The following is a 24978-nucleotide window of genomic DNA, read 5'->3' as shown; positions in this document are numbered from 1 at the left end:
AGGATTTTTTCACTTACATCAACCAGTATGGTGGTGGATCCTGATCCTGGTGGTGGATCCTGATTGTGGACTATGATAACGAAGACTGCCTGACCGACAAAATATGTCTACCAACATATTCTACCATTACTGACAATAACTCATCAGACATTTTCTTATGTATAAATACTTCGAACATTGACACACTTATGTTACAAACTGTTTCTTCGAATCATTGTTGTACATTTTGTAATTTTGCTGATGTTCTCAATTACACACAACATCTATTGCACTTCTGTCCGTCCGGGGAGAGGGATCCCCCACATGTGACTCTCTCTGAGGTTTCAACGTTTTCCCCCCTGTAAGTAGGATTTTTCATTTGTTAGATTTTCCTTACCTTTGTTGAGGGTTAAGTCGCACTGAATGTTGCACCTTGTTAAGCCCTGTGAGACAAATTGTGATTAGTGAATACGGGCTATACAAATAAAATATGATTTGAGGTAATTTAGGTAATTTAGGTTATCAGACTACCGATTTTACTATAAGAACCAGACAATCATAAATAGGATTTTTTAAGCCTTTGGTGGGCACATGTGTACAACTTTACCACACTAGTTTCAAAAGGGTTTCCCCTTTCCTGTTACAAACACTATTTTATTCAGCGTGATGGCATCATTATACATGGCATCCAAAGAAAAATGATTTCTGCTTTTCCTTTTTTTTTTTTGCTCAAACACACAAACTAAAACATAAAAAACTCTGTCAGGGATAAAGACTATTTGCCAGATGCTATAAGTCCTCCTGTCCTGCAGGGGAAGCAGCGGCCTTTTGTCAAATCCTGAGAATAAGTGTGATTTCCGGTACGGAGGAAGCGCTCGTCCAATCAGCGTCGACTCCTTCAGTGCCGGCAAATCATATTCCTTGATCCATGTTGTGTTTCTGGACTAAACCGAAATAAGAAGGAACAACTGTGAACACGTTTCCCTGAGAAACACAAACAGGATCATTTCCACATCTGTCCCATACAGCAGGTACGAGGTTGATCTGTTTCCGGTGTTTTGTGACATATTACAACTTGATTCCACTGCGAGCATGTGAGACAGCGTTAGCCAATTAGCCTTCTGAGCTAACTCTGGTGCGCCATTCATTTTAGCATGAAGCTAAATAAAGAAGTGACCTAACAAAGCTGGGGAGGGACAGAAAGTGAGGTCGTTGTCACATTTGTATCTGATTTACTCCTCTGATCCGCCGCAGTCACCTTCCAGCCTCGTACTGTTGTCAGGAGGGAGGCGAGTTTCGACCCAAGCTAGCCAATGTGTTAGTATCATGCTAACGCTAAGCTACTCTGACAGCCAGGGAGCTCCACGCGCGGGCTGCAGTGTGCCAGTGTGTTTACATCAGCTGTTCTGGTACATGTGTGTCAGCTGTCCCTCAACTAACATGTGCTATTAACAGTTTGTTTGACATGTGCTGCAAACATGGTACTTTTACTTTGAAGGGTTCATGGTGTGTCCATCATTTGACAGCTGAATGAGGGGTGGAGGTTGTAAACTTAATTTAGCTTGACTGAGATTAAGTTTTCATACATGATGTTTTGGATTTTAGTCTCGTATCTTTCAGTCAGTGGGAGAGTCATTAGAAACAAAATCCCGCTCTCTTCATGTGGGACTAAATAAAACTCAACTGGGAATTCAGTTGTTACAGCAGCAGGCAGGTCAGAATGAGGTAGACTATTCAAATCTAATTAGTGTGTACATTATTTACACCTTTCATTGTATTCTCCTGACATTTACCACACTAGTGTTTTGTGTTCAAACTTGCTGACAGATGATATCATTGTAAATTCAGTTCATTAACCTTATTGTAAATAAGATAACCACATGGTAACACCTGTTTTTGGCTAAATCAGGGAAGTCAATATCTTGCATATCTTGATGCTCAGTAGTCATCATATTTAAGTAAAAATCCTGGGAATCCAATAAAAGTTATTCCCGTTGATATGACACATTGCCTTTGTTGGCCTAATTTAACCAGAAGTATTGAAGACAGACTTTGTTGCCTCATAGTTTTTACAGTCTGGCTTTATCTCAGATTTGTTTATTGTGATTTTTGATTAATCCTGGTGAAATCAACTCTGACCTTTTTCAAAATGGCTTCTGTAAAGTTTGGGCTAGTATCCATAGAATGAATAAGGACGATGAATAAAGACTGCCATCGAATTGAAGCTGACAGTTGATGTTTTCATTGTTTTATGTTGAATCTAATGTTGTACAGTACATAGACGTCACTCTTTACTATATATTCCATTCATATTTTGATGTAGTGCAAATTTACTGTTGTTGTATTCACTAGTTTTGACAGTCTTCTTCTCTGTGTGTATAGAGGTATGGATGCAGAGGGCTTCGGGGATCTGCTCCAGCAGGCAGAGCAGCTGGCTGCAGAGACAGAAGCAGTGTCAGAGCTGCCTCATGTTGAGAGGAACCTCCAGGAGATCCAGCAGGCAGGGGAGAGGCTCCGATCTCGCACGCTGACCCGCACCTCACAAGATGCCGCCGACGTGAAAGCGTAAGAAAAACGTCCCATTTTCATGTGATTACATGAGTGGGATGAATAAAGTCTATCTTATCTTATTTTATGCAGAGCTTCTCAGAATCGAGCTTGGGAGTGTAAATTTCTGTCACATTTCACAAGATGAACAAGACTGTTTCTTGACTATAAAATGGTGTTAAGTGCATATTATAGACTCAATTGTAACATTCCTAGTTATAGAATGGACCAAGGTATTATTCTCCTTGGTCAGGTGTCAGCATTTACTTAAATAATTGTATCGATCCTCTGTGATATGCCATTTTAATATTCTGTCTAAGGACTTCTTGTTTTCGGACATATGTTAAAGGAAGTAATATTAAATTAAGTTCAGCCCATTCAATAAATTAGAAATAACATTTATTCATAGTTTGTTTGGATTTCCTTATAAATGTCTGAACTCAAATCTTGTGTAATTTCTATGTAGCCGACATGACTTGTCCAGTGGATAGTGTTGTAATTGTAGCAGATCCTCTTATGCCCTCTAGTGTTTGTCAAATACAACTACAGTTGTTTGTAAGTCTTTCAGTCAATGACACTCATTCACTCTCTCCACCTCTCTGACTCCCTCTCAGGTCGATCCTCCTCGGCTCCAGAGGTTTAGATATCTTTCACATCTCTCAGAGGTTGGAAAGTTTAAGTGCTGCCACAACCTTTGAGCCCCTGGAGCCTGTCAAGGACACTGACATACAGGTATGAATGACAGAACAGGCCATGAGCAGAGCTAACTGCTAGCTTTGTAGTCTTATAATAGTGAGAATTTGCTTTTTGTCAGTCCACTTTATGAATGATAAGAGAGTGAGACCTCTTTCTATCGAAGCCATCTTTGGCTAAGCATATTTGATTGAAACGCTGGCTCACAGAGAGCACATTAACAAGATTAGATAGTCTGCAGCAGAGACAGTCAACAAAGATTCTGAGTTTATGTCTGAAGGATGAAAGGAAAAGTTACAAAATGATCAGCGGATAAGTCAACTGACATGTCTGTGTGTTTTATGAGGATGGAACTATGACACTGGATAATAGTTGGCAGGTGGAAAGTTTAAGTTTTGTTTCGTCAACAGACACTTAATTTCTCTGACTTGATTTCAGTGAGATTGTTTGGTGTAGGAATATGGTCTGATCATGGATTGAGATTGATCAGCACCTGGTTGAGATAATTGTTGGAGAAAAAATGACATTTGCTTTGAACACATTTTGGTTTCTTTACTTTACTCTAGAAACTGAACCAGATATTGATTAAGATCAGGAATCAATAAGTGCATTTGCAAAAAGGCGCACGCACGCACGCACGCACGCACGCACGCACGCACGCACACTCACTCACTCACTCACTCACTCACTCACTCACTCACCCACCCACTCACCCACTCACCTCTGTGCTTGCTCTTCTCCTCTGATTGGTTTACACACAGTTTCATCTCAGTAGATACGAGCAGTGTAGGGTTGCTGCGATGAGACCGGTGTTACACGGTGTTCAGACACACACCGATCTCATATCTTGACTGAGCCAAGCTCTGAACACTGTCACGCTACATCGCAGCCCACTTCTTTCTTCCTCCTACAGAAAAGCATTGAATGTGGTGCTAGGAGACTCTCAGTCACTTAACATCACCAAGAACAAGGAGAAGAAAAGAGGATATGTCTACTGAGATGATACAGGAAAGAAACACAGTACAGGATTGAGAAAACACAATATCACTTGCTGATAAAACAAGCTCTGTCGCAGTAGTTTCATGATGTGCGAAATTGCAATGCTCGAATGTCCAGGCAGATCCTTCATGAATTGTTGGTTATTTATATTTTAGTGTTGTACAGTAACTGCTTTTTAAAATATACTTCATGTAAGAGTCTGTATTTTGACCAGCTGTCTGACTCGCACACACACACACAGTACTGAGGTTATTGGTGTGTGAGTGATGTGTCTGTATGTATGGTTGAATGCAAATTAGTGTCGATCTTACTATAGAGGCCCATTAAGACACAGGCCTAGATTAAGGGACCTCGTTTCTAGACTCCACAAATACACACTGCACATCTCATAAGACAGTTTTTTGTTTCATTTTCTCATTGTTTTTTTCTCACCCTTTTGTCAAACATTTTAGATTAAAAAAAAACTCCAGGTTCTTCCAGGGAACATTTGAGAAAATGTAGATTAAACCTCACTGTATATCCAAATGACTGTGAAAATAATGTTTTTCATTGATGTCACTCTTGCTGCTACGCAGCATGTGTTTTTGTGAATCATAGAGCACAATTATGATATATAGATTTACATTATCAGCTTTCCTAATTCATTCATCCACACAAAGGATTCAAAGCATTTAGAACCTAAAGAAAAATACCCAAACACAAACCTGATGTGTAACCGATCAACTGGATAGTAATTGGGAACTATTTTGTTAACTGATTCACCACTTGAGTCATTTATCAGGTAAAATAACCAAGAATGAATTGTCCTTATCCTTGTATTCTAACAATATAGTTTTTGTACAAAAGATCCAATGACATCACCTTTATACTCATTCAATGTAAAATTTAAAAGATCATCATTATTTAAAGCCCAAATATGTTGATATTAGAAAACAAACGTCTTCCACATTGCCTGGATCACTGTTTGTACACTACTATAAATTAATTACTCTAATAAGGATTATACTTATTCTCATCCCTATTTCTGTTCTGTCAGTTTTTCTTTCATATTTATATTGTACAGCTACATTGAAGCATGTGCATCCAAAGATGTAGAGGAAATAACACGATCGGGAACTGATTATTAAATGAAGACCTTATCCTATTATAAGACATACATGCACACATTTACCCCCAGCAGTTTTAGATGTTTTTAAAAATTAAATCTTCTTTGTTTTCTTCTAGTTTGGCATCTGTACAATATGTTCAGTGTCTGCAATTGTCATGAACAAAACACTGTACTGGTATTCAGTGCTTCTGGGTTATTTGTTCATACCTGTCGTGAAATAATGTATACCCAGGTACACAAAGGAAGATGACAAATATGGAGAATCTGAAACAAGGAGAGAAAGTAGATGGAGATAACACAGGAAAAAACAGACAGAAGAATGAAACTGTAGACGTGGAATGCTGAGAGAGATACTGGTAGAAAAATGGCGACTGGCTGCAGTTTTTTTTATCTCTGTGTCCTCGTCTCACTTTTCACTGTTCCATCTTTCTTTGCCACGGCTCGCTCGCACTCTCTCTCTCTGTGCTTTTCATCACCTCACTCTCTTTGAGCTGGTGCCTCAGCTTCCTCTCCCTTTCTCTTCTACTTCACCTTCTTTCTCCAATTTTTTCTACTTTTCTCATTTTCATCCCCCCCCACACGCACACACGCACACACGCAGGCACGCACGCACACACACACACACGCACACACACACACACACACACACACACACACACACACACACACACACACACACACACACACACACACACACACACACACACACACACACAGTGAAGCTATGTCCGTACTGTTCGCCTATCTCAGCAGATGCTCAGGGCTTAGCCAACTGCTTCCACTGAACGCATGCCATCACTGCTGAGGGATGAGTGTGTGTGCGGTGCACAGGCTCCTTGTGCTGCGTTTACATGCCCGTATCTGTGTCAGGCACGATCGATCGCTGGCATATACAGTGCATAACCATGTGCTCATGAATGGACGTGTGTGTAGCGTAGATTTGGCTGCACGTGGGAGCATGCATTTTCATCCGTGTGTGTGCCGGCCTGCACATATGAATGCAGCTTTACGGCATGTGACTGTGTGAATGAATGTGTGCCAGCCATGTGTGCAGGACTACAAGTGTGGTGTGTATTAACACGCCTGCTTTGTGTGTTTGGGCGGCGATTCCTATGTGTCAACCGGCACATAGGAATACCCCCCCCCCCTTCCAGCCCACCCCACCCACATGTGCCTCCCAAACCCTTCATTAACTAAACATGACCCTTAAGAGCATGATTAGCCTCATTTCAAGACAGGATGTCGGAAGCCATCAACCGTGGGGGAAAAATCCATTACTATAATTGCATTGAGCCGTGGGAGGGAGGAGAGAGGGAGGGAAGAAAGGAAGGATGCATAGATGGATAAAATGGGAAGAAAATGAGTGAGATTGAGGGAGGGAGGGCCATCAGAGATGCCGGGATGGACTGAAAGAGTGAGAGAGAGAGAGAAAAAGAGAGAGGGTAGAGGATGAGAGCTGAGGGATGGGAGGGGCAGTCAGCTGATGGTAGGAACTGTTATTCTATATGAATCCATAGTTCCTTCTCATGGATCCCCCCCTGTGTCTAAGCACTCAGTTGGTACGTCCCTCCGACAATAAAACCACCTCCAGTGAGTCTTGATGTAGCACTTCCACTTGGTTCTCCGGCTCACGCACGAGAGTCACTGGCCTGCTTGCCAATGGGGAAAGGCTGCAAGCAGTCCGCCATGCCGGCTCGACAAGGCACAGGGAACACGCCCCAGTATGGCGGCCACTGCTTCTCCCCTGGCACAGCGACCTAAAGGTATGGAGAGACAGAGGGGTGATGTCCTGAGCTGCCATAGCTCAGATACCTGGGCACAGACAAAGAAACAAACTCTTCTTTTGTTCACTCTTTCTTGTCTCATCCTCTCTTCTCATCTGTCTGTCTGTTTGTCTGTCTGTCAGGCAGGCAGGCGCTCAGCATGAGTGAGTATTTCCCACACACACACACACACACACACACACACTTACACACTTAGACAGGCAAGTGCTTTGTCTGACAGACTTTTTTGTTTATTTTCTCTTTCTCAACCTCTTCTGTGATTATTCTACATTTTGTGCGGCTGTGTGGCGACAATGATGATGATGACGATTATATATATTGATTGTATGATTACACTCAGGCATCACTGTCTCCAATGTAAATATGCACATGTCTGTGTGTGTATTTGTACTGTAGTATTTTACAAATATATTTTTGCCTCACAGGAAGCAAAGGAGTGAAGGGTGGGGTTTCTTTCGGACACACACACACTCACACTCACTAGGGCAGTGGACAGCGCATTCTGTCGTGGCAAATGAGGACAGAAAGCCTTCCACTCTTTCATCATGACTGGCACAGAGAACAAGGCTTCCTGCGTTCGTTTTCTCTTTAACTGCTCATCGACTGTGTCCTTACGTAGCCTTTAGATTCCTCAAGACCCCGTATCTCTACAACATAACTGTGTCTCGTAGTGTGTAATAAGCATGAAGCCAGATGGAAAGTTGATAATCTGATTCCCTGATTTTACCCCGAACATACAGGAAAAATTCATGTGCGTTCAGACGCAGACAGTGTGAGTGTCTTGACCGAAGCTAACAGAACGAGGGCCTGTGTGTGGTGGAGAAACGAGCACATGCGTGCGTTTTACATGCGTATTTTAAAGCGCACAAACACGCATGCATAAAATTAAACAAGTACTTGTTATTGCCAAAAACTGGTCATATGTTATCTGTGGATTACAATAAGATGTATTTTTAGAGACACAATCAGGCGTCCACCGTAATTTTATTTATTTGCTGATTGTTGCAGAATTAGAGACAAAGACCTAAACTCCCATCAGTTGAATTGTGAATTGAAGGCAGGCTGGTCCTTAGGTCCATCTGCCTTCCCTGTTCAATATCTGGTATTTTTTTATCAACATCAATTTTGTATTTCCTGATTAATCCTCAGTTATTTTTCAGGGCTGTGTTTCTGTTCCTGTAGAAGTCTCCGGTTCTGTCTGGCCAGCAGGCTGTGGGTGTAGAGTGGCTTGCAAATCTCTGAGGATACACAATACAGGGGTGGGGCAACTGAAAATGTGCATCTTTAGATTCACCTATTGCCTGGCACTGAATATTGTGTGAATTACACATCGTCATCGTTTAAAATGTAACAGAGGCTCTTTAATATTACGCCTTTACCCCTATTTTGTGTTTATTTTTACCATGCATCAATTGAACTGCTGCACTGTTTAGTCAGTGTGAAATGTTGGGTACAGTGTGTCTCAGGCTGAATAACATGCCATGTCTTTCAGATATTTGGTGCTGATATGATGTTAGCAACAGTGATGCTGTGTCTGTCTGTGATGAAGCCTTGACATCTGCTCAGAATTTGATCAAACTTAGTTAGATTTTCAAATGAACCATGATCCTTATGGGAGAAACAATAAAATAATATTGTGATGCGTTTCTTTTTGTTAGCATTATCTAATATGAGTAACAGCTCTTTGCCTTTGTTAATTTTATAAAAAGTAATATATCATCCCATACGCTAACATTTTGAGGCGAGAAAGATGATTTCTTTTAGCGCAAAGAGTATATTTCAGACAAATTGGAAATTTGGCCACAGCTCTTGGCTAACTTATCAGTTAACGATTTGGCACAAAAAATGTCGTATAGGCAAAGTCACTGGCAGCACAAAAGCAGCTGGCAACAGACAACAAAATGACAGCAATGAAAAATCCTTTCTTCCTGTTGTACTCGAGTTAAAACAAAAATGCTGAGGCGACTGCCCAGCAGAGTACGCAGTTTATATGCTTTTGTAAAGAGCAACCCCTCCCTCGTCTGTTTCTGGAAAAGATGTTCGTCTCATTTCTCCCTCTCCAATTTACAATCGATCCTTGAAAGAAATATTCCCCTCTTAAATTGTAGTATATCTTTTCTATAAACCCTTGTTCAGCCTTTTTTTCTGTTCTCTATTTTGCTCTACTCATTTCTATTCTTTTCCTGTTTTTCAGTGCAGCTCTCCAGGAAGCATTGACCTGAGCTCTTCTCTGGTTAGGGCACTTAAATATAGACCCATTGTCAGCCTCTCCTGGGGAATAAAGTGAGGGTGGGGGCAGAGGGTAAATGGGCAGGTTGGAAGAGGTAGAAACTTATTTTCCCTATAAATAGATTCAGATATACTAAAACTTTTTTGTACAGCAACTGCTCTAGCCTTAGCTGCAAATACATACTAGTTAATATTACACGAAAGCTGCTTTTAAACAAGCACTGAATTTTTATATGAGACTAATATGTACGAGTCAGTTGCTCCGGACATCTTGCGGTACTTTGTGAACACGTCTTGGACAGTCTCCTGCTGCAATCTTCTGTAGTTCATCACTGACAGCAGATGAGTAAGAAAGTTATTTAAGATAACATTAGGACGTTTGTAGCATTGTCACGCCAAAGAAAAATACAGATTTGACTGAATCTTTGACTCAGTTACTTCACTCGTCTTACTGTTTTCTCTCTCAGTCAGTTTGTGACCTGAATGACTGCACTCTCGTATTACTAACCCACTTAGATCGAGTTAATCTGCCATCCACTATGACAGAGCAAGGCACAGTTGATGGCTTCCTCTCTATGACGGACCTTAATAAAATCCAAGAAGAGTTGAATCAAGGCCATTAATGTGATTTACATCACTGACTTTGATAATGAGCTGAAGATGCCTTTCGGATGAGAGCGAAACATCTACAGCCAAGTCCAGTTGTTCTCCATTAAACTCTTTTTGCCTAACAATGACCTGGAATGACTGAGCATCTTCACCTTATTAAATGAAGAATGTATAAAAGGAAACCAACTGCTGTTGCTTCTGGCTTGAAATGGATTTGATTTCCCCTTTTTTTTCTGTCACTGGTATTTTGACAACTTCTTTTGTCCGGTGACGGCACCTCTTCCTCTGTGGATTTGTTATAATAGACGAGCTCAAACTCTTTTAGAGACGAGAAGCGGGGTACACCCTCCACAAGTGACCTGTGTATAGCAGGGTTTGATAATCAGTCACTCTATTGTACTTTGAGATTGGCCTTTCTGCTTCCAGTTTGCCCTGATTTGTCTGGATAAAGGGATGAAAGTGAAGGAGGAGGAGAAGAATGCAATGACAGACAGAGGTGAAGGCTGTACGCATGGAGAGAAAGGATGGGGTGGGAATGAGGCTGAAGTAAGTGGGCGAATAGAGGAGCAAGTGACAGGTGACAAGAAAGTAGGAGCGAAGCCAAAAGCACCCACGTCCCCGTAGATCAGAATTATCTCCAGTCGGATTGACAAATGCTAAATCTCTATCTAATCTAAGGTGCTTGCTCTTCAAACTGAAACTCTCCTACATATGCTACAGGTAGAAAGACGTATGGTGCTGTAAATGTCATCAATAAAACATGCCATTATCTGACAGAGGGGAACTACTCAAGAGGCCGTTATGTCAGGAGCTGAAGGCGTAAACCATCAATTTCAGAAATAATGTGCAATGCAAATTTCAACACACCACTTTCTGGCTGTTGTGTTAAACTGTGAGACAACAAAACTGAGAAAAACCAAGCAAAACCATTGCTGCCTTAAAATGTCCTTGAATTAATAAGTAAATGAAAAAGCTAATGAAAAGTTACATTTTCAGACGTTTTCTGTTGATTGAATTATCTTCTATTTTTCCATGGCCACAGAAGTGCTCCCCTTCATACATAATGTAGGCTTGTTAAGTGCGCAGGAACAATCATGTGAGGAGTTAATTAGTCGACGGCAACAAAATGATGATAAATGATCTTCATTGTGAGGATATGCTGGTTTTCTCCATCTCATATTGTAAACTGAATATTTAAAATCCTTTGGTTGATTTGAAGATGAAATGCGCAGTTTTAAAACACTGTGTTGCAGTGAATGATTAATTCAGCACTGTCTGACATTTTCAGTCAAATTTAACTTTTTAATCTGACCTTCTTGTCATTTTATACACCACAGCAAATGCCTTGTATGCGTAACCTGCTGGCAATGAAACCCGATTCTGATTTTAATAATCAATTACAAGAAACAATGAAGTTAAATTGGTGATATTATTGAACGTGAATATTGTGATCACAATTTACTTCCCACTATTTTTTTCAGTCTTGCTGCTGTGATGTAGTGATGTATGAATGAATTATACCTCCTTACAGTACAATCATTGTCAGAGTTCGCTGATGTAATGGATTTTCATGCATTTTCTCTTTGCTTTTCAGTGTCCACTTGGCTTTATTAAAAATGGTCTTGAAGATTTAGTACAAAATATATAAAAAGTGTGTAATATTTTGATTATAGATCAGAGATGTTTTAGCTTGAATTAATACCCATAGGAAAATGATGTTGTATCAGCCTGTGACCCACCCTTGTGTTTGCTCTGAGAGAACAGAGACAGCATTTAGAGCATAGCCACCATTTTGGTGATCTTGCAAGATGTACATCCGCATTCCCCTTTTTTGTGGAGCGCTATCATGTTCTGTCCTGTATACTCCAGTTGTTACCACTTACCGACCTGACAAGAGGTTTTATTATCAGTTCAACAAGATATGAATAATTACCTTGTTCATACAAAAGGGCCAGAGCAGGGGGAGGAAGGTTTGCAACGGCAGCCATCTTGAGTTTGCATCAAAATGGAGGCTGTTATGACTGCTGTCTCATAGCAAAATGGTGCATGAAGAGCAGCAGCGCTTTTCCGGCCTGCTTATACATCCAGATAAATTGGCTACTATACGTTTGACTAATCCTGGCAGTGCATGATGTGACTGCACATGTCTGAGAAGGGCAGAGAAAAAAAAGGGGGCGGAAAATTGAGGAGCAGCTTCTATCTCCCGTAGAGCAAATGATGGTGCGCCTGCTAAATCTGTCCCCTTAGAACTCGCTGCAAACAGTTTATCTCTGCTTTATTTGGTCAAACTAATATCACCTGCTTTTCTCTCTCTGTGTTTGTCACTGTGCGTCATCCCCTCCCTCCATCTCTCTGTCTGTCTGCCTCTGCCTCATTCACAGGGCTTCCTGAAGAATGAGAGGGACAACGCCCTGTTGTCGGCCATTGAGGAGTCTCGTCGCAGGGTCAGTATTTCCTCTCACGATGAAGAAGATCTAAAGATGGGGTTACACAATGTAGATGCTGCTTTATAGGAAAAGAGTTCTAAAAGAGCCTGTCCAGGCCCAAGAAGCAAAAAAAATATGATTTGGTGAAATTATTTACATTAGAAATGGTTACACATGGGGCTTCCTTGTGTCACTTGCTTTCAGATTAGCACTGCAGTATGCATCAACATTAGCACATCACAGTATTGGAAAACTTAAAAAAAAATCTGCAATATCTGTGCACTGTGATGTCAAAGTCCCTCTGGTGTGAACCTTGAGGGAATACTTTTGAAATGGCTTCCCTGATGTGCAGAGCTAATAGGCCCTTTTTAATTAGCTGCCGTTCCCATTATCTCTCTCTGCTCCCTGAGAGAGGAGAAGGGTAGAAAAATCAAATGCAACAAAGATTTAAAAGAAAGTGGATGACAGATTTCTGAATGACCGCTGCAGCTTTTACACTACATCACATTTAGTTTGAGATGTCTGATGTCACTGCAGCCATTTCACTTGAATGTGATCTCATTTACATTTAAAGTGCTGTTATCACTCGCATTTGTACATTTTTAAGGCAGATGAAAATATCTGTATTTGAACAAAGTCTGATATTGATATAATGGCGTATATACATTTTTTAATGGTTGGGAAATGGGTCCATGAGATATACTTTTTTGCTGACTACTGCCATTTTGCATTTGAAAAATTAACTTATCAGTGCTCTCTGGTGGACAAACTATGTAAGTAGTGACATTTTTAACTATATTTTGACCTATTATACCTAATTTTTAAAGCTTTGACATCCAGGCAGGGACCAATTTAAGCCAGTGAATTGTGGCTTTAGTCCAGATCTTTGCCTCCCTGAGCTGGAGATTCAATTATCTCACGTTCCCTTTATCCTACGCTGAGTCTCTGTGGAGCGTTAAAATGGGCTGCAGTGTGCCCTGGTGGAGTTGTACAATCTTAACCGAGGTCTGCTGCTAAATCTGGTGTGTGTCTGTGTGTGTGTGTCACTGTCATAGGTAGGCCCAATTTACATAACTAGTCCAGGGCTCATTCAAAACTTGACTAAGTGCTTAGCCTGTAATTTCTATTCGACATCTTTCAAACAACTTCACACAAGTTACCCATTTCACAATCGCATCAAATAGAGAGAGCCACACCCAAGAGGCAGAAAGATCCATGTGTCAGTGTCTTTTATTGAAGATGAACATTAACAAACATCAAGGAATAGAGATAATGACAATTAACACTTCTTAATACACAATTCATTCTAGTTATATTACTAGTATGTTGCTTAGTAGAGTGCTTACATCCACCAAGGCCCAACAGTTGCATAAGATTTCACACCAAATGTTCCGTTGGACATAGTTCTGAAACGATTGAAGATGCCTATCAACTGTCGATTCTCTGCTGTATTAACATTATTTGAGTTACATTTTGGTGGCAGTCAGGTTTCTAGCTCTATTTGTTACCGTAGAGCGGCTGGAAAAATACATATTCCTCCATAAAACCACTTTTAAATTAGCAAGATCTGGATTTTTATTTGGATCCACACCCAAGCCTTAAATAAAATCCTGGATCCCCTTTGTCAGAGGTCCCTTCGTCGATATTTACCAAAATTGAAATGTTTCTTTCTTGGCTTAATTCCCATCCAGTTTCTTGGAAATGCGTTTAGTAGCTTTTTCACGTAATCCTGCAGACAAACTAGCTAACAGGAGTGAAAACACAACCTTCTTGGTGGAGGTAATCATGCAGCAACATAAAAAAGTAATAAAGACTTTATTCTTCAATTGTTTCTTGCATGGTCATCAAATATTTTCAGTTGTTCATAGGCTCTTATCAGAGACTTGCTCGTTTTCACTTAGTTAAAGATTTCAGGTGTTCACAAGGTCTCTTTAATAACAGAATAAACAACCTTCATCTTTCTCCATTTAGATGCATGGTTGAGGTTTTTTTTTAAGAACTGTGAGGTTACTCAATATCAAATCATGCTAACTGTCCTTCATGGTAAAACCAGGAACAGTATATTCTCTGGTGAGAGCAGCAGATAGTAGGATTTTGGTCGACTACCAATCCTGCAAATCCTCCCAAAATGTCAGAGTAAATACAGTGGATAAACAGATGATCAGTGGTTTCAGTTTCACCCTCACAAAATCTGCCGTTTCTGTGATCTACAGTAAATCTCAGTCCCAGCAGGTCATTGGATGAATTAATATAATTCAGAATTTTAAAATGGACTTTCTTGTGAACTACTCCTCCAAAATAACTTCACAGGCAACACATCACCTTTTGTCCTGTATTCAATTCTGCATCGTGTCCATGTGTTTGTTTAAATTGATGGCATTTATACATAGAACTTTAGCGAGTACAGATGACTAAGACAATTTTGGTACATTCCAAAACGTATGAAAATACATGAATAAATGCATCACATAGCATCCAGCGTGTGAGATATTATTATGAATAATACAGTTACAAGAGTTTTGTAGTAAAAGTTCTTGTTCTCCTATTTACAAATGTCACTTATAAGTCAAATCTGCTTCAAAATGATGTCTGTCATCAAGTTGCATCATTTAAAGTATCATTCCTTGTATTTTGTTATTTGGATACTACAATCACACACAAGAATGTGCTTGGCTGTGCAGTGTAATACATAGAGTACGATTGGGCACCTGTTTCAGACGTTCCTGTTGGCGGAGGAGTACCACCGCGAGTCCATGCTGGTCCAGTGGGAGCAGGTGAAGCAGAGAGTTCTGCACACGCTGCTCGGAGCAGGAGAGGACGCACTCGACTTCAGTCAAGATGTGGAGGTACAACATGCACCACTCAGAGTTAATGTAGGATGAAATATGTCCACAGTTCAAGAGGACAAGAGGCAACTAATGAAAGAATTGTATTAAAAAAAGATTAACTGTGTCAGTCTGTGACAAGGTTTTACCTGACGATAAAACCAAATAAGGTTTTGAAGAACACTTGCTTCAGGGTCTTTGAAGGTTAAACAGTCGAGGCAACACACTGAAGCTTGTTGAGAGGATATATTATCAACAAGTCGGTAAATTTGTCAGATTTACTGCCTCATGGACGCAGCCCTGCACAACCTTTCCTCTCTTTAATAAGAACTGCCATAAAAATGAATACTTCTCCCAAAAGGAAAGCGCAGGTCCACCGCTGTCGCTCTTTAATAATGAAGAGGCCTGAAGAAATATCTATTTTTGGATTTACTCTGGAGGTGAGGCGGACAGGATAGAGATAACAGGTTAACTCCCAGAGTCAGTGGTCCACTGTCTGATAGTTTACCGTTAAAGAGCAAAAAAAAAATTTACATAGCATTTATTGAATCTACAACATAGTGGATCTTTTAAATAATAGTTACCTGAACCACTGAAGTTGTAGCCTTGTAGGTCATTGAGTCATTTTCTAATTTATTTGGTCTCAGGCTGTTTTCTTGCTTCAATCTCATCTAAACTAACCAGAATTAACTGCTATATCAGAGAATACAATTTTTATTTTCGCCCTAAGTAAAGTAAAAGACTTGTGTGTCATCCTGTGGGAACATATCCCAGCTTTCATTGGGATTATTTATCTATTTGTCACTGGTACACTGTGTTCCTAATTGTTTTTAACTACTTTACTTTTGTGCCACTTGCTTGTGTGCAGTGTATCTATGAAATAAACTCTCTTCTCTGTTTTAGCCGAGCTTTGTGAGTGAAGTGACGGCTCCGGGAAGGAGTGCGTTGGACAGCGTGGAGGTGGCCTATGGACGACAGGTGAGTCTTTTTAATGTTCATTGAAAGGAAGAGACAGGAAATATTAGCAAACACAATTACATCTACTATGTACAATAAAGAATTTATACTTTGGGAAATTAATTCAAGCACATTTATTTCAGTGTCGTACTTTTTTTTTTTTAAACTTCCTGAAATTTTACTCCGAATATCTAAAATATTCACCAATTTATCTTTTCAACTGAGAACAAATAATATTTTTAATAATTTGTGTACAAAGCAGAATATTTTACACTTGGTTAGTAAGTAATGAACAAATAATACCCATATTCAGCGACTATTAATTCTGTTAATACTATCTGATCACTGATTTACTAACAAAGAAATAATCATATATGGAAATTAGGAGAAACATTATAATAGTTAATCTAATAAAATCAGCAATCTAGTGTGATGATGTGTTAATTTTTATCTATGAAAAAAATAGCTCTCAATGTTATTACTAAAAATAAAGTTTTTCTTTCCCACATTAGTGTATTACATCTTAAATCTAAAGAAGTGAGGCTAAAGTAAATTAAACACAGATGTGAATATTCTGTTTGTGATGCAGAGTCTGGTTGTTGAATTAAAACTGGGTCACAGTGAGCCAGGAAGAGGCAGATCAAACATATTGATTGGTTGGGCGTTAGAACTGAAATCTGGGTTATTCTCTCTCTCTCGCTCATTGTGTCTATGTCTCTCCACTATCCCTCTCTACCCCTCCTCATCATCCTGTCTGACCTTTTCTCTTTCCCTCTGTTTGTCTCATCTGCTACATGACACATTGCTTCAAATGTGCTCTTCCTTTGACCATGTGTCGACACATTGCGTGCGGAGTCATTTGTCTGGTTTTTGTCATCCTCTTTGATGACCTTTTAAACGTTTTGATTCTTTTCTTCCTTTTCTTTGTTGTGAACCATTTCACTCGATGGTCGTAGCCTTTGCTTTCACTGTTGAAGCTGAGGATGGAGTTGTAGGCGGATTTCAGATATTTTTCTTTCGTGTTGACTTTGAAATGTTGAAACTAAACCTGAAAATTTAGCATTTGAACAATCTGGGGAGCAACTGTCATCAAATCTTTTCTTTTTCTTTCCTTGTTCAGATCTACATTTTCAATGAGAAGATAGTGAATGGTCATATTCAGCCCAACCTGGGAGACTTGTGTGCTTCTGTTGCTGAAAGCCTGGATGACAAGGTAACACTGACATCTACGATCAATATGAACCTTATTACACTGTTTACACGAAGATGCATTTTCTGCTTTCTATAAAAGTAATGCTTATTTCTTACTCCATTTTCTCTGTGCATGACCTTCCTGCTCTCTTCATATCAGAACGTATCAGACATGTGGCTGATGGTGAAGCAGATGACAGATGTGTTGCTGGTGCCAGCTAAAGACACACTCAAGAGTCGCACATCAGTTGAAATGCAAATGGCCTTTGTACGTCAGGCACTCAGCTTCCTTGAGAACAGGTAACTGCTTGTTTTTTTGTTCCTGAATATAAAGTAGTCTACAAATTTAGCACCAAGATGACTAATTCTGTTTGTTTCTGGTTTCTCCCAGTTATAAAAACTACACCATGGTTACGGTATTCGGAAACCTTCATCAGGCCCAGTTAGGAGGGGTGCCAGGAACGTACCAACTAGTCCGCAGCTTCCTCAACATTAAACTACCAGGTCCCCTGCCTGGCATGCAGGTAACACACACAGACAAACACATTTGAATGCTTTCGGTTCATGAAAACATCACCTGCACCACACACTTAAGTAAAAGTGAAATGTGAAAAGATTTTACCAGCCGTCGCACTCATTTGTCAACCTGCCAAGTGAAATCCATATGATAATGTGGTTTAGTAACCATAGCTTCAATCAAAAACACAGTGAGAGACAGAATGTTAATTTGAAATGTATTCTGAAAAAGTAAGAATCAGTGCCAATGGTTTATTTTCACCACTACATCGAATGTCTGTGTTTGCAACAGGATGGGGAGATAGAAGGCCACCCAGTGTGGGCTGTGATCTACTACTGCCTGCGCTGTGGAGACCTGAACGCAGCCATGCAGGTGGTGAACCGAGTGCAACATCAGCTCGGAGACTTCAAGACCTGGTTCCAGGAGTATATGAACAGCCCCGACAGACGGTGAGAACACTCAAGCTTTTTGTTTTACCTCATGATGTCTGTACAGCCCAATAGAGTCCAAATTGTTTTTAATTCTGTTCTCTCTGCTTTCCTCTGCTTTGTCTCTTTAGCCTTTCACCAACTTCGGAGAACAAGCTTCGTCTCCACTACCGCAGAGTGCTGAGGAACAGCGCTGACCCCTACAAGAGAGCCGTCTACTGCCTGATCGGGAAATGTGACATCAGTGATAACCATGGAGAGGTAGCAGACAAGACTGAAGACTACCTCTGGCTTAAGGTACAGTACAGTCTACTTTCCACTTTGTCTGATTTGTGAGGTTCCAGTATTAGCACATAGTTTGCTATTATGTGTTGTTTTCTCACTTACGCATCTTTCTTTGAGTCAGAGTGGTTGTATTTCTTTTTTTTAACATCCTGTGCACCATGTTTTGTACTTGCAGTTGAACCAGGTGTGTTTTGACGATGACGGCAGCAGCTCTCCTCAGGACAGACTGACCCTGCCGCAGCTCCAGAAACAGCTGCTGGAGGACTACGGTATGACAGTGTTTCAATCTGTCCGTTTCCCTGATTGCAAAACAACAGCATCACTCTGCCTCCCTCCAACCTCTGTTTTCTTTGCTTTCCTTGTGTAATGTTTGTCATATTGCTCCATGTCTGTCGTGTCTGTGCCTGTTCTGAGTGAGCTATGGAACTGTATCCAGGATATTTTGGGTGAAAGTTGAAAGGGGAGAGAGGTTCAAATGCTGTGTAAGATTTTACCTGGGCAGTCGTTACTGAAATCCGTGTTAGTTTGTTTCAAACAAAAACATTAGTTAAATTAGCAGTAAATGAAATTATCTTCTAACCGCCCTTTTAAAGAGAAGCTATGAGCTTCCTTCGACTCTTCTTCACTCCCTCCATTTCAAAATAAAATTACCCACTTAAATCAACCACAAACCCTCCCAACACATGAAAACCAGAGCATGAGGGCATTAGGCAAAAGCACAGTTTTCTCCGCCGGGTGTTGTCTTCTCCACAGGCCGATCCTGCTCTATTCAGATAACACTGGACTCGCTTCCTCTCTCTCTCTCTCAGTTGCTGTCACCCTCTCCCATTTCCCCCCTCTTCACTCCCTCTTCTCAGTTGGAAGTACAGCCTCGAGCCTCATTCTGTTTTCTCCCTGCTGCTCGGCGCCCTCACATGTCGACCACAGTGTTCCTGGTTGTCCTCCATCTTGCTTCACAGCAGGATGTAAAGCCTGAAGCCTCTCTTCACTTCTCTTGCGTACCGCCAAGGCTCGCCAGCCTCGTCTGTTCTCAGCTTCTCCGTCCCTCCTTCTCTCTGCCTCCGTCTCCTCCTTTTCATCCCTCTTTTGCCTCACACCTGCATCAATGTTTTCCCTCCTTCCTCCCACTGATTTTCAGCCTCTCCTTGCATGTTCTCGCCTTTTGCATGTGATTTGTTCTTTCGCTTTTCGTGTTTGCACACTCCACTGCAGCGTCCTCCCCGCACACCCCCACACACACTCTTATCTCCCCTCCTTCATCCCTTTTCCTCTCTTCATCGCTCCCCTCCCTCCTCCTCCTCCCTCTTCTCTCACGCGCGCTCTCGTTTTTTTGAACTAAAGTGCTGTAAGTCTGAGATAAGGCTATAAAATGGCTGACATGGTCCACCCTGTTCTGCTCCCCAAGTTTCAGCCAGGAAGAGGATTAAGGATTATAATTAAAAAGTAAACTTGATGACTAAGTACCTGCACCAGACAAAATGTTTTTTTTACATGTTAGTTGCCGTAGCAACTGTCAGAAGCTGACATGTCATGTCATGAGGTTTGTTCATCTGTTTAGAAGAGGCTGGTGCAGTTTGAACTTCAGTGAGCTGCTTAATGTGGGCGCCATGTTGTTTGCCGTGTTTGTCATATTGATGTCTGACACTTGAACTTTGGTTGCCAGTTTCTAAGCTACTGTACAACAATCATGGACTTAAATCCTTCTAATGCTTGATAGTGGCCGTGTAAAATACAATCTCCTTCGGGGTATATCCTGATGGCTGATGGTTGTAGGATGGTGATTATGAACTCACAACATTAACTTTGGGAGAAGTTTGAGAGAACCTTCTTTTTCTCTGTCATACCTCCACACTCTCCACTTGTTTCCTGACACTTCTCTTCAGTTCAATTCTTTTTCTAAATTAATTCACAGAAATGAAGTAGTTTTGAAGTTCTTTTCCCAAATACCTAACTTTTCCTTCAAAAAGAAGAGTGCTGTTATTAATGGGTTTTTTTAACAGTAACAAATAAAGTGTCAGATGGAAAAAATGAACTATCATTCAAGAGGAAAATGAAGAGGAGAATTCTCAAGAATGAAGGAGATAAGATGTCAGTGTAATGTGTGGATTGTTAATTAAAGTGTCCGTCCTCCTTTCTGAAATTACACACAGGTTTAAGCAATAAAGAAATACTTTCGTCAGAGGATTTCTGTTGAATAATGTCTCTCATCTTTTTGTCCCAACAGGAGAGTCTCACTTCTCTGCCAGCCAGCAGCCCTTCCTGTATTTCCAGGTGTTGTTCCTGACGGCTCAGTTCGAGGCGGCGGTGGCTTTCTTGTTTCGTGTTGAGAGACTGCGGAGTCATGCCGTGCACATGGCGTTGGTGCTGTATGAACTGAGGCTGCTACTGAAGTCGTCTGGCCAAAGTGCTCAGCTGTGTGAGTGCATTCACCTTCGTTTTGTACGGCAGCGCAGACACTCAAGAAAACGTTTGTTTTAAAAAATAATGTGTTCAACTTTTCTTTGTGCAGTGAGTCAGGAGCCTGGGGATCCTCCCATGGTACGCCGTCTCAACTTTATCCGTTTGCTCATGCTTTACACTCGCAAGTTTGAGTCCACAGATCCACGGGAAGCTCTGCAGTACTTCTACTTCTTACGGTAAATAATCCCACATTGGTAAATAAAGGGAGTTATAACCCTAAAATACCCAGATTCATCGCTTGTATAAAATGTTAATTGTGTGTGTTCTTCTGCAGTAATGAGAAGGACAGCCAGGGAGAAAACATGTTCATGCGTTGTGTCAGTGAGCTTGTTATTGAGAGTCGAGAGGTGAGTGACCTTTTTTTTGTTTTTTACAGACTATTATAAGCCAAACAATGTCGGATTTATTTCAGTTCTTTTGTCTTTGTTTGTATTATATTGTAAAACTGGAAAGGTTTATATATTTTTTATATGGTTGTGAGGATTTTGTCTCTTTTGCAGTTCGACATGCTGTTGGGGAGATTAGAGAAGGACGGCAGCAGGAAGGTAGGAAGGTTTTCTCTCTATCTGATCCTCTCATCTCCTTTGTGGTTATTGTGTTTCTTCTCCTCCTCTCCAGACATGTTCTTCTCCTCTCTCCTTCACATTTTTCCTTTGTCTTCTCTATATTTTACGTGTTTTAGTCTGTCATGGTTAGAATTTGCAGTGGAAAGTTTTTCACAAATCTTCATTGTAGCATTAACGTCTCATTAATGCAGTCTCGTGCAGTGTTGAATTCTCCTTGTTGTAAATTCTCCTACTTGCTGGAATCAAATCAAGTTCCTCTCTGCTCCACCACCAGAAGTAGAGCAGTATCCTCTGTAGTATTCTCAGTCTCGTTCTCCCTTCTCCTCTTTAGCCGGGAGTCATAGATAAGTTTGCTGGCGACACCAGAGCGATCATCAGTAAAGTGGCTCTAGAGGCAGAGAACAAGGGCTTGTACGAGGAGGCAGTCAGACTCTACGAGCTCGCCAAGGTGAGCGGACACTTTTTTTTGTGCTCTTTGTATCTGCAGCTGCAGCACCGCACGTCCTCTCACGGTTTTTGACTGTTGTTGTTGGTCCCCTCGTAGAATCCAGATAAGGTGTTGGAGCTAATGAACAGACTGTTGAGTCCGGTTATTGCCCAGGTCAGTGCTCCTCAGTCCAACAAGGAGAGGCTGAAAAACACAGCAGTGGCCATTGCTGAGAGGTACGCATCTCACACACACACACACACACACACACACACACACACACACACACACACACACACACACACACACACACACACACACACACTCTCAGAAGTTTAATTTAAATGCGCAAACCTGAATAATTTTCTTCTCCATATACAGGTATCGTTCTCAGAGCGTCTCAGGAGAGAAATCAGTCGACAGCACTTTCTACCTGCTGTTAGACCTGATGACGTTCTTTGACGAGTACCACGCGGGTCATGTCGACCGAGCCTATGACGTGAGTGTAGCTGTGGTTATGCACAGAGACGGCTGATAACTCATGGATCACATTTTCATACCCTGATTGATACATCGAGGCGATATTGTGTGTTGAGTATATGTTGCTCCTCTGTTGATGTCGCCCTCTTCTGTTCCTCCGTCAGGTGATGGAGCGTTTAAAGCTTCTTCCTCTCAGTCAGGACAGTGTGGAGGAGAGAGTCGCTGCTTTCAGGAACTTCAGTGATGAGGTGAGAAAACTGTCTCACAACGCACAACTTCTTTCTTATTCTCTTTCTAAATTTTGTAAACGTCTCCAGGTGCGACACAACCTGTCAGAGGTGCTGCTGGCCACCATGAACATCCTGTTCACACAGTACAAACGCCTGAAGGGGGCGCCGGCAGGCACACCAGGGCGGCCACAGAGGACCATGGAAGACAGAGACATGGTGAGAAGACTCTTTTTCCATTTGAAGCTCTTTGAATTTCATAAGAATCGTGTTTTATAAATAAGAAACTTACCAAAGCTGCAATTTTAAGTTTTATTTTTAGGAAGATCAACATTTTTGCTGAGTGGGAAACTCCGGAGAAGAAAATCTGGAACAGTGTTAATATTTGTAAATATTAACGCTTCATATGTCGTCTTCTTCTTCTTCAAACAGCAACTGCGAAACCAGGCCAGAGCCCTGATCACCTTCGCTGGTATGATTCCTTACAACATGGCCGGTGACACCAACGCAAGACTGGTGCAGATGGAATTACTGATGAACTGAGACATCAACCTATACACACACACACACACACACACACACACACACACACACACACAGAGCAGCCTTCTGAAAACCATAAACCTTTTTGCTTTTGAATATACAATCACACACACACACACTTATTTTGTTGTTTTGTTGTGAGTTAACACACAGTTAATCACCCGTCGCTGTTTGTCAGTTCTTTGTTGTTTTCCCTCATTTTGTTGTTTCACATTTGTATCTGTGAAGATTTGGAATAAAAAACGAAGCATACATTTCAGTTGCATTTTTATTTCTTATTTTATGTTTTGCCTTATTTTATTCATTTTGCCTCATTTTTCCACTTCACTATGTTTTTTTCTGTTGCAAGCCCAGAGAAGCCAGTCAAGTCTTTTACATTGCAAGAGAAGGAGCTTCCAATCGATGCACCTTTAAATTGGACTTTCTGTTTTCTATTGCACAATGATTCAAACACTTTCATACACAGAGCCTTATCCCACAGCTGTTCAAACTTGTTTTCTCAGTCTGGGTCATTTCAGAGAGGAAGATTTTCTCTGCCTCTGCTGACGTCTATAGGGTGAAGGATCCCCTGAGTGTACATGTCTTATACAACACCTCTCAACTGGGTGTTAGGTTTTGATTGACATCATCACACCTTCTCGTGTTTTCACGAAGGACCAACACACAGATTTGTTGTCAAAAGGAGCATTGTCCTCCACAAGGTTCATCTTCATTTGTGTTGTTCAACAAAACATCAAACAAATCACAGACAAACTACAATTGCATCAAATGAATATGAGATTATTCATTAACAAGATGAACACAAACAGACCTCTGTTTTCACAGGAGGTCGATCTTATTGCATCATTTTTTTTTTTTTTTTTTCAAGCAAATTGTGAAAAGTGTCCGATTCCTTCTGAGCTCATTTATCTTGAGTGAGGTCAAGAACAAATGTAATTGAAGATTTTCAGTTTTAGACTTTTCCTTTCCCTCTGGTTTAACATCATTACTGTCTACGACTGCTGATTGATGGAAAAAGGAATCAGAAGTTTTGCTTATTACTTAAGCAAATTAGTTGTTTTATTGAAATGTATTGATGGGACAGAAATGTTTTCCTTGAATAATGTTCATATCCACTCTATCCGAGTTACGGCTTCAGTTAAGACTTTGATCCAGAAATATAATTTAAACCTCATCACACTAGGAACATTTTCTGCTTAAACCAACACACCTACCTTTGCAATTTACCCAAACACTCAGGGCAGCATCCAGCTACAATCCCACCCTCTACCATCCAGGTAAATACCAGCACACACTGAGTTCTGCTGAGGTTTCCCGGCCCCTAGACACAAGTTACCGCATGTGCAGTAACAATCACCAACCACCCGCCCCATTAAAACTGTGACCCTCACTCCTATGTCCCTCAGTCAGGCCTGAGAGAACACAGATGGAGGCTCATTCTGTCTTGGCTGCTCCACATAACTGTTCGGAGATGTTGAGTTCATGCACGGCCACAGACGGAGCCGAGCCAAGTAAGTGTGGGATCTGCAGGCTGTTGTACTCAGACTTGTCGGGAGCTCTGACACAACATGACTCTTAACATTTAATATTAATGATGCCTGATCATGTTAAAATCACCTGGTTTATTAAAGACATGGGATTAGATGTCTCCTGCTAAAATCTGATGCGGATTAACTGCGGAGTTGTCTCTTCACATCC

General features: G+C 41.0%; 1 protein-coding gene across 1 annotated transcript; it reads left to right on the top strand.

Annotated features, from left to right (window-relative positions):
* Positions 1 to 848: 848 nt before the first annotated feature.
* nup93 (nucleoporin 93) lies at positions 849 to 23534 on the top strand. Its single transcript, XM_069527985.1, has 22 exons — positions 849 to 1010; positions 2362 to 2544; positions 3141 to 3258; positions 12330 to 12392; positions 15092 to 15220; positions 16103 to 16177; positions 17277 to 17369; positions 17508 to 17647; positions 17739 to 17871; positions 18156 to 18313; positions 18424 to 18589; positions 18753 to 18846; positions 20802 to 20993; positions 21087 to 21213; positions 21312 to 21384; positions 21538 to 21582; positions 21935 to 22051; positions 22148 to 22266; positions 22412 to 22529; positions 22675 to 22758; positions 22828 to 22956; positions 23170 to 23534. The coding sequence occupies exons 2-22, from the start codon at positions 2366 to 2368 to the stop codon at positions 23278 to 23280; spliced, it is 2463 nt and encodes an 820-aa protein (XP_069384086.1). The 5' UTR covers positions 849 to 1010; positions 2362 to 2365; the 3' UTR covers positions 23281 to 23534.
* Positions 23535 to 24978: the final 1444 nt, after the last annotated feature.

This window comes from Paralichthys olivaceus, chromosome 7 (assembly GCF_024713975.1).
Source record: "Paralichthys olivaceus isolate ysfri-2021 chromosome 7, ASM2471397v2, whole genome shotgun sequence".
Classification (NCBI taxonomy): domain Eukaryota; kingdom Metazoa; phylum Chordata; class Actinopteri; order Pleuronectiformes; family Paralichthyidae; genus Paralichthys; species Paralichthys olivaceus.
The sequence above is the reverse complement of the archived record's forward strand: the minus strand, read 5'-3'. Positions and strand labels throughout refer to the sequence as shown.